The following is a 14,514-nucleotide window of genomic DNA, read 5'->3' as shown; positions in this document are numbered from 1 at the left end:
CTTACACTTGCCCTTACTGCTCTGCCAAACGAAGGACCTCGGCTTTCAATTCTCAGTGTGGGAAGAAGCTGTGAAATCACAGATGTGTTCTCCAGAGCTGTCAAATTTTTGAATATGGAGATGGCGAATGGCTGGCTGATGATAGAGCGATTGGATGCACATTTCTGGGAGCATTCAGTTACAACATAGAGCGATTGGATGATTGGAAAAAGGTTGATAATATCGTAAGAGTAATTCTTGAGAACATGTCGAAAAATAAACAGCAATTTGGTTTCGTTGTGGGCACCCCACATCTCACAAAAGCACTCGTATTCTCTCGTCTTTATCTTTTGTTATTACAAATTCTAGTTTCGAAGGTGAGACTATAATTTCTAAAATGATGTGATTTTGAGATGCCAAAATGAAGATGTTAGGATGGGATGTTGAACAAAATGTGAATTAGATAGAAATGAGGTTATTATTGTGATTTTGGATTGAAAATAAATCAGAGTCAGACCATCAACTAAAATAATTTAATGTGTAAAATTTAAATTAGAAAAAATTATAAAAAAATAAAATATTAATATAATGATATTAGTACAATAATAGTGATATAGTTATATTAATTATAGGGTATTGAACACTTATTTATAGACTTAAAATTTATTTATAAATATATACATGAAATTATATACTAATCAGAATATGAGTCAATAAGATAAATTTTTAATTCAGATAAATGTTAATCACAATTAAATTTGATTTCATAATTATAGTTAAATTTGAAATGTTAATCATGATTAAAATATAAATTTCAATCGTAATTAAATTTTAATTTTAATTTACAATTATAACAAGTTATATTTGAAGATGTAGGATAAATAATTTATATGACAAATGATAGATGGAATTGAACTATTATAAAAAAAAAATGAATTATAGGAGTTCTAAGGAAATTATGATATATATTGTTGTCTAGGAATTAATAAAGTATAAAATTTCTATATCCAAACACCAAACTCTATTAATAAATTAGAGAGCAAAGAAGGGCTAAAGCCCCAGTTAATAACCCGCGATTCTATAGGCGAGAGTTGTAGCGCCGAAATGGCGAAGAAGAAGAAGAGGGTCGAGTCGGAATCAGTGGAAGCACAGACCCAGCATCGAATGCTGGAAATCAGTTGGAGCTTGTCAACGGCGACTCTCAGGAGACGAAGCATCACCCGAAGAAGAAGAAGAAGAAGAAAAATAAGAGAGAGATTGATCGGCACGACGTCGGTCCCAGGGAAATCCCCACAGTCAGCATTGCGGTCCCCGGTTCGATCATTGACAACGCTCAGTCTCTCGAGCTCGCTACCCGAGTAACTTCTCTCTCGGTGGATTTTGCAAAATCCCGCCCCCTCTCTCTCTGTTTGGTTGCCCAAAAAATTCATTTTGCAGCTTAAGTGCTTGATCATTTTTCCCTGTGGTAGAACTGGAAAAGTGGCTCAGTTGAGCTTAGCACTACTGTATGTGGCTGTTTTGGACTGTCTTTGTCTCCCTGAACCTGTTTATGGAACATGGTGTCCAATGTTCAGGATGTTGGCAACCAAATTTAAGGTCTTTCTGAAAGCTTCTCATTTTCAATTTCTTTCTTTTCCAGTTGGCTGGTCAAATTGCACGAGCTGCGACTATTTTTCGAATTGACGAGGTAACTACCTGAGTTACTTTAAATTTAGCTTGAGTGCCTATAAACCTAACCGTATAATTTATGCTTTTCTGTGAGCACTTTGGTGCGTTGTTTCTGCTGATATGATTAATTTGAATTGGATGAAGATGGAACTTTATAGTGGATTGTAGACTGAATTTGAGTTCTGGTTCTTACTCAAAATCAGTTGTTTGGAGCAGGAGCAGGATTTGGATTATTTGTATAAAGAAATTGGCATTTTTACTGGCTAACCTAAGAATTTGTAACTACTTGCTCATCAGAGGAGGTATAATTGTTGCTATATACACAGGTGGTGATATTTGACAGCAAGAGTGGTTCAATGAATGGTTCAACTGTTGATGCAATGTATGACGTTTCAGATGATGATGAGAGTGGCGCAGCTTTCCTTATGAGTATCTTGTGCTATCTTGAGACACCACAGTATCTAAGAAAAAATCTATTTCCTAAACATAATAGCTTGCGGTTTGTGGTGCGAACCTAATATCTACTTTTCTATCATCTAACCAGTAATTCCTTCTTTTAGTTCTTGGAGGCATACAACTTTGTCACATCCAAAATTTTTGTAGGGTCTTTTGCCTCCACTTGATGCTCCACATCATTTGCGCAAGCACGAATGGGCTCCATATCGTGAAGGTAATTTATCTCCTTACAGTCTTAATTTATGTGCATTATAATAGCTACTATGCTTCGTAACAAGCTACTGCCTAACCATTGAAGTTTCAAGGTTGAAAATTTCCTTTTTTTGTTGCATCTTTTAATTGTCGTCCTGTTGGAATCTGGATTTAGGTAAACGGGTTTGCCTGGTAAATACCTGATCCATCATTGATATTCATCTGAATTGAAACACGTAGGAATACATAAACTGAAGATTAAGTTGGTTACGTTTGTTTATGAAAGATAGGATTATATAGGCTGCTAATGGACAGGTGCTTAATTAAAAAACTTTAATTGCCTTGTACAATGATTTGTACCCAAGAGGAGGAAGGAAGAGGGCAGCATTGGAATTGATTGCTGGATGCTGGTTCTTCCTGATTCACTCCCCTGTCCTGAACTTCAGGAAATTGGTGATGTGAAAGATGAACTAGTAGCAACACAAACAGTTAATGTTGGAAAGCTAAGCCTCATTGCGAAGTGGTTGTTGAGCCTTTGGATTTGAAAATGAGAGCTTGTGGGGAGGGTGACAAAATGGGTAGGAGGGTGATTTCTCCATAAGATTCTTTCTAATAAATGGTTGCTGGGGGAAAGGATCTTACTAATTGATGTCAGCAGGCCAACGAGGGAGGTTTTTCATACCTGTATGAGTTCAATACGGAAAAAGAGCTTATGTGGCAACTTACCCTTTTTCCCCTAGGGAAGTAGTTTGAACTTCATGGTTAGGGGGGAAGTTCACTAAGTTCATGTTTGGAAGGATGGTTGTATGGCAGCATCCTTTTGGGTGGAATTTTAGTACCCCCCCAATTAGCACCAAAGGAGGATTATTTGGTCTGAAGAGGTCGTGGGAGGTAATATAGAAAGAGGAGTTGGAGCCTTGGAGGACCAAGGCACTTCTCAAGTTTGTTATTTTCTGAATGTCATTGGAGGCAATGCTTAATATTTGATTATTTGAAGTAGAGATGCAAAAGTATTTGTACAGGTGTTGTATACTGGCAAAACCTGCTTGGTAAGTGTTGTGCTATTACATGTTCTGTGGCTAGGAAACTTTCAGTTTGTTAACTGCTGATATTGCAGTTGTGAAGTAGAGTGGCTGGTGATTTCTTTGGTTGTAGTTCCTTTATCCTCCAGGAGCAAGGTTTGCTCTAGGCAATGGGAGAAAGGGGCAATACAGTTGGTTTTGCCCGTGCTTTCACTGCATTTGCAAAGAGAGAAACTGCTTGGTTCTTTGGGCTTTCTGAGACTGTATTGTGGTGTTCAAATTCCAGTTTAGACTGGAAGACCGGACTGGAAAATCCGGTTGGGTCCATGACTGAATAGGTTTTGGTCCAGTCTTTGATCTAGACTTTTGACAAAATCAGCCTTCTGGTCCAGTCCTGGTTTTGGACTGAAGACTGAATGAAATATATAAAATAAATAAATTTTTAACATTACATAAATCTGAATACGTCAAAATTCCTATCCCAAATTGAAAACAAACTCTTTTGGTTCACTGCATGCGTTCTTTACAACTCATAGATAGCACACAAATTTTGCCTACTATACAAACTTCGCATTGCAGCATGTGCATCTTCTTTTAGTATGTAGCATCTCCACTTGGCCAATGCTTATACTGTCATTTTATCTTCTCCTCTGAACTCTACTAACTCAAACTTCATAAAAACTCATTGTATTATCTAAAAAATAATACATTTCTCTCTTGTTAGTACTGGAAATTGACATTTGAGATCAATCCAGTGGTTACATGTTCCTGAAAAACTCATTGTATTCTCTAAATTTAGCTTAAATCCCACTGCAATGCTTGTCTAAATTGCACTGCCACATCATTATTACCGTTTCACTGCCTTCATCTTTGGGAACAAACTGCAACCATTTTAAAGTAAGCAAGAAGGTTTTGATCTTTGATCTTTTAAAACAATTTACTGTTACCATTCATTTTAAAGTAAGCAAGAAGCCATTTTACTGTTTACTTGAAAAATAATACATAGGGCCAGACTGAACTGGAACGGTCCAGTCCAGTTCGGTCCTTCTCTACTCCAGTCCAAGAAATTTCAAAAAATCAATTCCAGTCTAGGGCCAGTCCAGTCCGGCCCACAGACCAAATGAACACACCCCATTGTGATTCATTGTCTAAAGGAACTATTCTCATATCCATTTTTACTTGGATGGGCAAATCTGTCCCTTTCCATATCCCTTGTTTCTTAGTATTTTGCAGATTTTGAGTCTATTCATGTATGTTTGTATTATATTTCTTTTATGTATCTTAAACAAAGAAAAAGGAGCAGTTATATCTTTCACACACTTTAGGAAAGCTTTTGGATCCCTTTGGTTGATCATTTACTTTATCATATCTGGCCGTCTTGTAGGTGTCACCCTCAAGGAACCAGCTCCAAATCGTACAGGAACACTGGTCGATGTGGGCCTTAGTAAAGTATGTGTTATCATATAAAAGTTTGTTTTGGCCCCCTTATTTAATTTAGCTGGTAGCAATAGATATTTTCCTCCTTTCTTTTATGGACTAGAGATTGTTTGTCTTATGGTTAATATTGAATTATAATATGGTTATAGTATGTTTGTAAGCAGTGAGACAGAAATGCTCCTGTGAAAAAAGAAAGGGTAAGAAAGGATGAATGATGGTTTGGTTTTATAAGACTTAAATTAACTTGGAAATGTTTCCTACTTGGCTTACTGATTTGTCATTTGTTTCAGCTTAGGAAATTAAATTTTAGCTTGTAATCATCAATATACTATAGTGGAAGAGATTAATAGACATGCTTAAATTGTTTTTCCCCCTTATGATGGAGTGACTTGCTGATTGGATGTAATGTTTTGCAGAATGTTTTGATTGATAAAGTACTTGAACCTGGAATAAGAGTAACTGTAGCTATGGGTACTGATCGCAATTTGGATGCAGGTACTGAATAAATGTTTTGGGTTAGTTTAATTTTTTGCGTCAAATAATTTCAATATGTTTGTATAAGAATTAGCAAGTCAGTTTCATGTGGTCTTCAGTCCCTCAAATTTGAATTAAGTTGCGTGTTCATCTTCTCCCTGTCCTTTCCACAGCCTGAACTATCTATTGCCAAATCATTATGGTTATGAGAAAGTATATGCTCAACATAAAGTCATGTGGTAGGTTGCTAGTTTCTTCGTTCTCTCTTTTCTTAATCTAAACTATCATTTTCCTGAGAGAAAGCACTCTGTTTTGTCTATTTTCTTTTGTTCATTTTTTATATGACCTAATATCTGCCTGTAGGTATTAAAGGTTTTTTCTAATCTCTTTTTTATTTTGTACAAGGCTTGGTAGCAGTTTTTTTTTTTTTTTTATGATAGTTTTATTTAGAAACAAAACCCCTCATATTTAAGTCTATAATTGCATCTCCATTTGTTTTAGGGAATTTTCATAATAATTTTTCTTAATTCCTGAAATTTAATTTAGTTCTATACTAAGATCATTGATCATTGATCATACGTGGATTTTTTTTTTCATTTGAATTCAAAATTTTGTATTACTCATGGTCTGTTACAACATATTTCAATTTCTAGATTTACCACGCCAGGTTGTCTCGTCTTCAAGGCCTAGGGAAGAATTGGGAATGTACTGGGGCTATAAAGTGCGATATGCTTCCAATGTCAGTTCTGTTTTCAAGGAGAGCCCACATAAGGTATGCAATCCCCACAAAAAGTTAAAAAAAAAAAAACATTTTTCCCCTTCTTTTGAACGGAGCTTGTTCAATTAAATTGTTTGCTTAATATTACAGGGTGGGTATGATCATCTGATTGGCACCTCAGAACATGGTCAGTTTATAAAGTCATCAGAACTTATGCTACCTTCTTTTAGGTATTGCTTTCTACTATTTATAATCTATAGGTTCCTTGTTGCTGAAATTATCAGGCCAAATCCTTGTGCTGTGTGTTGACTTTTCTGGAACCGTTGCCCGCCAATTGTTTTACTATCGTCCTGGAAGGAAAAGTTTTGTGATGAGTTCAATATTCTTGTCAAGTTTTCAGAACTAGTGCTGAGAATATAGCAGTTTTGATGAAAACTACTAGTTTTTAGCTAGCTTCTTTCTGTTTTTTCTTTGTTTCTTGTAGACTGTCAACTCCACTCCCTTAATGGAGAAGGATTTTCGTACCAAGACTCAACTCTCAAGTATGTGGAATAACATCCGAGGGAGATTTACTACCATTAACAAACGCTTGATGATATATCCTATCAATATCTAGTACTAATGCTGCAATGTCATTCCAAAGACAAAAAATAAAAATAAAAAGGAGGGAGGGAGGATCCTTCAGTTTTTTGTGATTTATTGCTTAATAGGAGGGCGAGCAATAACTGTCTTAGTTATTAAACAATCTAGTTGCTATATACTCATAAATGCCCTACTAAACAATCTAATTGCTTAATAGGAAGGTGAGCACATACTTATAAATGTGCTACTAAACTATCTAGTTCCGTAGTTCTACACCTGGTTATTTTTCTCATAGAGCTTTCAACTTCCCATTGTTTTAAGCTACTGTGTAGTGTCTCAAGTGAAATGATCGTGTGTTAATCCTGATCTAAATTTGGCTGAAGCCTTTTTATGTATATGCGTGTGTTTCTCATATTGTTCAGGCACTTATTAATTGCTTTTGGTGGACTTGCTGGGCTGGAAGAGTGCATAGAAGAAGACAACAACTTAAAGGTAAGGTGATTTTAGCAATAGAAACTTTTTTGCACTTGTTCCAGTTGCTATAGTCTTCATTTGTCAGACCAAACCCCCTTTCCTTTGCTTATATCGTCCAATTTATCCTATGATCTGTACAATTCATTTTGCTACGTCAAATTATAGCTTAAGTTGTTTTGTTTTAGGGATGGCTTGCTAGTGGAGAAAGAAACTGGTAAATTTTACTAAATCCCCAAATTGTATCTTTTTCTTTTTACCAGGGCAAAAATGTTGAGGAGATATTTGATTCATACTTGAACACGTGCCCAAATCAAGGAAGTAGAACCATCCGAACAGAGGTGCGGTATTGTTGATCTCATTTGTCAATTTGCCATGTCACTAACTTATATATCTGCCATTGTTGACGGTATTGATCTTTTGGTAAACAGGAAGCTATCTTTATATCACTTCAGTATTTTCAAGAACCAATAAACCAAGCTTTGCAGAGACTTGATCATCAAAATTACCAGCTTGAAGTTGTCAAAGAGCCACATCATCAGAAAGTTTATGGGCCAAATACTGATCAAAATTTCAATTTGTGATATGCAGCCAGAGATTTTCTACACTTAGGTGTTCTGGTAATTGGTCGAGTTCAGCCTTTACCTTATTTTGTTAGGTTTTACCTTTAAAAGGATATGCTAATTCAAGTTTCCACCTTATTCTCTTTGTTTTCTATTTGAACTTGACCCGTGGCCGTGCTGCTATCAATTTGAATGACTGAACTTGTTAAATCAGATCCACTGGGATTGAAATACTTTTGTCCACAAGTGCAAGTAGTGGTTTTTATTTTTCCTATAACCCCAGATTCATCATCACTGGAAAGACAATTGCATGTGGCTTCAACCTGTTGCTTTGTGGGTGGGCTGCACCATCCAAGTGATCGTTTTGACTGGTTCAGTTCTGGCTCATGTTTCCTCAATTATTACCACTTTCCCTAGCAGTCTATTATAAGTTGTACATCTATTAGTAATCCAGCACCATGTAAACTCATCCAATTATACATTTGATGTGCCCCATTCAGGAATTTGCCAGATATATGTTGCTGAAGCTAAATCTGTGACAACGTGATTCAAAGAAGATGCTTGCTATCGGATAATGAAAGGCAAACTAATTAATTATAAGAGGCAGGTAGCAAGAGGAAATTAGGATGGTGTCATTTATAAATGGGCTTTGGGAATCAAAATCTGTGACCTCTTGCTACACTGCCCTGACATGACAAGGTACATGAGTTGATCGATTGCAGCTGAACTTGGAGGGATGCACGAGACTTTGACACTTGCGAGCACCATTAAGAGAAAAGTTGTTACAACTGCTAATTTAAACAAATAAAACAACAATAATTGGCCCAGTTCTACCATTTCATGTTCATATTAGATTCAAGTTGCCTTGATTATACGGGATACAGAATTCATCAAGCGCAGTGGAGAGAGAGAGAGAGAGCCTCAATTCATAGTTCTTAACTGCCAAGACAACCCCAAAAGTTGGCATCTCAGCTAAGAAAGATTTTAGGTTAGTCATTACATGGAAAATCACAGAAACCAACCTAAGGGAAAATAATGTCATCAAACCTAAAATACGGTTGAACAATCTGTGCCGGGATCTGTTGGGAGTTGCCAAAACTGACCCTGCTTGGTGAAACGGGTCAGTTTTGGCAAACCTAAGTATGCTCTGCTTGTTGAACCCAAAAGATACCTGACATGAAATAACCTCTCTACTCCTCCGAGTTAACATCAAGATTCTTCAGTTTCGATTCCAATTCAAGTTTGTTACTTTCATCCTCATCTCCAGATTCCTTCTCACCGCCTTCATCCCCATCATCGTCTCCTTCCTCTCCCTCGGGGTCATTCTCATCCAGGGACCCAAGCATATTCGGAGAAGATTTAAATATAATCTTCAACTCATCAATGCCTTCTTCAGAGATGAAATTGCCGTCAATGTTTAGTAACTTAAACTCGGGCTTCTGCACCACAGTCTGAGCCAATATCTGAGCCCCAGCCCTCCTTATCAAGTTGGTGCTCAGGTCAACTTCCTTCAACTGGCCATGGCCTTCTTCCAAAGCCTTGCTGATTTGAATAGCACCTTCATCCTTCAATTCATTCTCAGACAAGTTCAGCTTGGTGAGGAACTGCTTTGCTGCTATGCATGCAGCTAAACTGGATGCAGCTTCAACTTTTATATCATTTCCAGCCATATCCAAGACCTCAAGTGACGGAGCCGATTCTTTAAGTGCATCTGCTATTGCAATTGCTCCCTTGTCTTCCAAATTCAGGTAGCTCAGATAAACCTCAGTCAGATTTGCATGCTTGGAGAGTGCTTTGCTCAGCACAACTGCAGCCTCTACACCAAACATGTTGTCCCGGAGATCAAGCTTTTTCAAATGAGTACATGTCCCAAGTGCATCAGCTAAAGCAGTTCCTCCATCAGAGCCAATCCTCGTAGAGGAGCATCGGAAATCCTCCAACATAGGAGAGCACTTCACAACCTCAGATATAGCGGCAGCCCCTTTATCTCCTGTCATATTATTATGAAAGTGGAGAACCTTAAGCCTCTCTGTGGAAGGAATTAACTCAGAAACAGCTTGTGCAGCTTCCTCTGAGATACCATCATTCATTAAGTAGAGCTCCTCCAAGTTACTTTGTGCTTTCAGGAGCTTCTCAAATGCCCTTACACCCTTCTCACCCAAGGCATTGTTTGAGAGATTCAGAGTCTTCAAAATACAACCTTCCAGGGCAGCTGAAAATATATGCATGACATCAAGAGCTTCTGCCTCTGGCCTTCCTGCAATAAAATCTGATAGGTCAACTTCCTGCAATTGATCCTTAAGAGATTCCAAGATGGGGCCAGCAACCTGAGCGGCACCCAAGCCAAAGCTTCTATTGCTGAAACATATCTTAGTGTACAAATTTCCAGGCTCATTCAACGGACTTAAAAGTTCCTGAGCCTCCTCCGCTTCAATGAAGGCCCGCTGGCCTTTAGATATATCAAAAAAAGTTTCGTGAGGTCCAGTAACTTTGTCAAGTTTAACAGCCTCTTCGTTCTCCTTGGTGCTAGGGCCCCTTTTAAGAACTTCCAAGATATGCTTACTGCATTCCCTAGCATAAAGCTGCACTGCAGAACTTCCATCACCATCAGGCTCCTTTTCATAGTGTTGATTTGCAGAGGAAAAAGCTGCATCTTCAATTTCTTTGGCATTTTCTGCAGCTTCCTCCTTGCTCAGACTACCATATTTCTTGGTGAAAATGGATTGACTGGAAAGGTTGTTAGTGATCCGTTCCACAAGCATAAGGCGTGTATTTTGGCTTGGGGGCCACAGTTTGATGGAAAGTGGTCGCCGTTCTGAATTTGGTGTTATCACATCCATTGCAGAAAAAATCTTCAAATGAAAACTGCATTTTAGTGAATAATTTGTCATTATCCTCTTAAAGCAAAATTTGAAAAATAAAGAAAAAATATCAACAAGAAAAAACTAAACCAATTTACAAATTCTAATTAAAAATGCCATATAGGTTACTTCAAATTGCCAATGATTCACCAAAAGCCCATAGCTTTAACACAATGATCGCAATAAACCTGCCCATGTGTACTTAGGTGTATAGTGGAGGATAAATGACAAAGACCATTTGGATATTTGTGTATGTGATCCCATGTTTACAATACAAACTTTAAGCAAACAAGAAGCACCAGGTGAATACATGCCAACAATGCTATAGAATTTGATGCACAAGCCAACAGTAACATATGAAATTGCTTCTAAGAAAAAAGCAATCAATGATAACACCCCCAAAAGTTGAGAAAGAATGAAGGTAGGAGACGTTAAATAAGTTAAAAGAAACTGAAGGTAAGAGACTGAAGGTAAGAGATGTTGTTGTTCTAACAACAACAACAACAACAATCACAAACCTTAATTCCACTAGGTGAGGCTGGCTACAAGAATTCTAGATCTCCAATCATCTCCATCTATGGCTACATCATGTCTAAGGGTTTCTCACCATTTTTTTTTTTTTTTTCGTTCTTCCTCTCCCACTTTTCCTACAAATTTTCACCATTTCATCTAGTTTATAAGTTAGAACAAACACATCCTTAAGACAAGCTAGTGAAAAACCATTCCTGCATGAAGGCATTACCTTCTCAGCATGTATTTAATGAAAGAGAAACATCTCACGTACAAACTTTTAAGAACAGTACCCAAAAATCAATTTAAATGAATAGAACTGGTCTGAGGCATGATAAGCAAGCAAAGAAATTGCTATAATTGCAGTTTTCTCTTGAAGAAAGGTCTTCTATTTTAGTTATAACGGGCAAAAAACTTAGGCCCTGTTCTCTTTGTTGTTTTTAGTTTTTAATTTTACAAAACAATGAAAACGTATTTACTTTCATATTTTCAAAAACGCATTTTCGAAAACAAGAAAAAAAATTGTAAAAAAAACTCAAAACAAAAAGTCGTTTTGGCTGTTTTCATAACAAACACCCTCAAAATTTTCGAAACGCGGAAAACACTACAAACAAAAAGAGAACAACCCCTTAACAACTTGATACACTAGTTGCACATGGGCTTCATCTGAAAAGATATTTGTTTGCTTTTGTCAACTAATACATTAACGGTATCATGGGAGAGGAAACGATGATGTCAAGAAATTTGTAAAACCTGCGAATTAACTGGACGATAATACCATTCTATTGCTACTACCCTTTGCCGGGCGTCTCTCCTTCTTGCCTCACAGATACTATTCTTTTCCCTCATTTTGCTCTAGCTATTTTCATGTTACACAATGTAGCCTACTCATCAGCCAATAGCAAAATACCGAATACTTATTAGCGGGTACCCAAACTCTTTGTCAGACTACTCATTTTGTTATGTATGCTCTCAACCACAAAGCTATAGACCTTGCATAAATTAACAGAAAGAGAGAAATAAATTAGAGACAACAGAAAAAGTGGATTTATCTACTTTAAGAAAAACTGTTCATACGTTCCAGGAAAAAAATAAAATAATAATTCTATAAGTCCTATTTTCCCGAATAAACGCAGAATGGGAGCCCATATGGTAAAAAAAACTCATAGGAAATTCAGAACCCAAACAAGATAGGGTTACAGAGATCTAAGCCCAAAAAGAGGAACATGCAAAAAAGAAAAATAACTACCAAAACAACAAAAGACTTACTGACAAAACTTCAGAAACGTCGCGAAGATTTGAACTTTTGACATGAAATGTAACAGATCGGTCACAGTATAGGCGCATATATATGCTACATGAAAATATTACGTAAACTATCCACAAGGATCCTACAATGAAGAACCGAGCGAACCCTAAATACCCAACAAATGCAATAAAGATGGCATTCTGAAGAAATGAAGTGAGTACCCTTTTCTTTGATCCGATTCTTCCGTCCGGTTAACTGCACCTTCAGCTGGGATTGCCGGACAGTCGGCGGAAGATGGGTTGGGGGGTAGAGAGTGAGTCAGTGAGTCAGTGAGCGAAGCTGCCAGGGAAACAAAGAGAAACTCACTCGATCTGAAACTGAAAATGAGGGAATAGGTTTTTGCTCTTTATGGTAAATGACTGGATCACCCTTTGAGTCTGGACAAATGCCACTCCAACTTTTCGAAAAATACACTTGCACCCCTGGTTTCTTGATTTTTCTAGTAGATTACTACCGCTTTTTTATTTATTGTGAATTTTTTAATTTGCTTCTGTTTCTAGGGAAGGTGGCGAATTTAATAATATATACATTATTAAATTAAATTTTGTTTTTGTTATACATGATTAGAACCAGAGACACGGATATTTAATCTGCTCTCTGAGTAATTAATTAATTATAAGAAACTATTTATCGAAAAGATCAGGTAAAAATCTTAAGTTAGACTAAACTTTGAGTTCATATACGAAAAAAATCTCATCTTCTTCGAAACTTTGTTGTATGTGAAGTGCATTGTTTGGTCCAAAAACGAATAATTTAGATGAATGTGAAGGGTAACAACTTCAATTAGGCTGCTTTTTAAAAACTTGAGAAGACTTCGGGCTCAATTGCGATGTCTTTGGGGCAGGCGGAGGCAGCGGCTTTAGGGAGGAAGGGTGGGTCTGGCGGATACGTTGGAGGAGATGGCGATGTCTTTGGAGAAGACGCCGGGGGGTGGCTGGGTCTTCCGGGGAGTCGGAGGATAGGGGAGAGATCGGTGATCAATACTTTGGAAAGGAGATCAAAGAAGTCTATGAGATCTGTAAAACAAAAAAGGACTTCTGAGAATATATAAGCACATTTTCTCTTCTTTTTTTTTATAAATTAAACATTTTTAAAGAATGGTTTGAGAGTTAAAAGTTTCTTGTCTAGTATAGAACCTAATAACGATCAAGAAAAGAAGCTAAGGTACTCGGGGCATAGCCGAGTGATAAAGGAGCAGATTAAAAACTTATCTCGAGATTTTTGGCTTAGGTTTGATTCTTAGGGAAAGCAGAATGTTTTCTTTCAGAGGAAGAATATTGAGAGTGCCATCAATAGTGCCAATACCCAGGGATAAGGTGGCTGAGATAGTCACTAATGGATTGGAATCCAAAAAAAAAAAAGCTAAGGTGCTCATAATTTTCTTGGCCATGTCAGTATCAGGATCCTTCGCATCAAACTATGTTGCCTGTTTTAAATATTGACAATTGAACGTCCTTCGATTTCAATTCATATAACAGTGTAACAATTCAATCCATCAATTAATTACCTCCAGAGGCACTGCCACCGACGAAGAGCCTGTCAAAATCGCCATGGCTCTTTCCGATCAGGGTGCTGATCTCCGGCTGAGTGGGAGCAGACCCACTGGAGAGCGGCCCAGAAGTCTTCATAAGCAGCCGGAAGAGGGTTTTCCGGGGCCAGCCTTTACTTGACTGAAACTGCCAGGACTCTGGCTTGGGAGGCCAAGGTGGAGATGTAGCGGTGGTAGAGGGCGGAGAAGGGGGACTCGAAGGAGAAGCCGCCGCCGTGGAAGTAGATCACGATGGGGAGCTTCCGGCGGTGGTTGTCGGCAGGAGTGGGATGATCTGGCAGGAAGAGTCTGGCGGAGACGTGGGCGGAGATGGAGATGTCCTGGGAGGAGACACCGGCGGCCGGATCAGACAGTGCGGGGGGCATGAGAAGAGAGTCTTTGAACCTCTCCACGCTGCCGTCTGTGTAGAGTAGCAGAACTGGTTACCAGTCCATTGCCATCTCCTTGGTGGTGGAAGCCATTTCCAGAAAGAGAGTGAGAGAGGTGAAACATGGATTTGAGACAAAGAAGAGATGGACGTTGCAGAGGATGGAGAGGTCAATTTAAAACAAGTTTCAGCCAATGCCATTACCGAAGCTTCAACTCCACGTGAGTCTTTGCGTTGATACGAGTTAGATTAAGAATTTAATTCATCATTAAAACATATTTTCATCTCCTAAAGATCGATGGTGGATGGGTTTGCATTAAGGAAACCAACCCAAAAGCACATTGGCAAATGGAATG

The 14,514-nt window shown here is 38.0% G+C and overlaps 2 protein-coding genes across 4 annotated transcripts; one reads left to right on the top strand and one right to left on the bottom strand.

Moving 5' to 3' along the window:
- The first annotated feature begins 120 nt into the window (after window positions 1–120).
- Window positions 121–7,938, top strand: LOC127799172 (uncharacterized). The gene is made up of 12 exons (XM_052332933.1): window positions 121–177; window positions 1,077–1,337; window positions 1,619–1,666; window positions 1,974–2,153; window positions 2,251–2,317; window positions 4,702–4,766; window positions 5,171–5,249; window positions 5,882–6,000; window positions 6,097–6,176; window positions 6,951–7,020; window positions 7,263–7,340; window positions 7,431–7,938. The coding sequence occupies exons 1-12, from the start codon at window positions 121–123 to the stop codon at window positions 7,581–7,583; spliced, it is 1,257 nt and encodes a 418-aa protein (XP_052188893.1). The 3' UTR covers window positions 7,584–7,938.
- Window positions 7,939–8,462: 524 nt separating this feature from the next.
- Window positions 8,463–14,312, bottom strand: LOC127798848 (RAN GTPase-activating protein 2). Of its 3 annotated transcripts, none has more exons than XM_052332478.1 (3): window positions 13,750–14,312; window positions 12,404–13,258; window positions 8,463–10,414 (listed from the first exon to the last, which is right to left on the bottom strand). In XM_052332478.1, the coding sequence occupies exon 3, from the start codon at window positions 10,400–10,402 to the stop codon at window positions 8,753–8,755; it is 1,650 nt and encodes a 549-aa protein (XP_052188438.1). In that variant the 5' UTR covers window positions 10,403–10,414; window positions 12,404–13,258; window positions 13,750–14,312; the 3' UTR covers window positions 8,463–8,752. The 3 variants fall into 3 exon arrangements, with proteins under 3 accessions (XP_052188438.1, XP_052188437.1, XP_052188439.1); XM_052332477.1 differs by having other exon boundaries at window positions 8,463–10,427; window positions 12,404–12,521; XM_052332479.1 differs by lacking the exon at window positions 12,404–13,258 and having other exon boundaries at window positions 8,463–10,427.
- Window positions 14,313–14,514: the final 202 nt, after the last annotated feature.

This window comes from Diospyros lotus, chromosome 4 (genome assembly GCF_014633365.1).
Source record: "Diospyros lotus cultivar Yz01 chromosome 4, ASM1463336v1, whole genome shotgun sequence".
NCBI classification, from domain to species: domain Eukaryota; kingdom Viridiplantae; phylum Streptophyta; class Magnoliopsida; order Ericales; family Ebenaceae; genus Diospyros; species Diospyros lotus.
The sequence above is the reverse complement of the archived record's forward strand: the minus strand, read 5'-3'. Positions and strand labels throughout refer to the sequence as shown.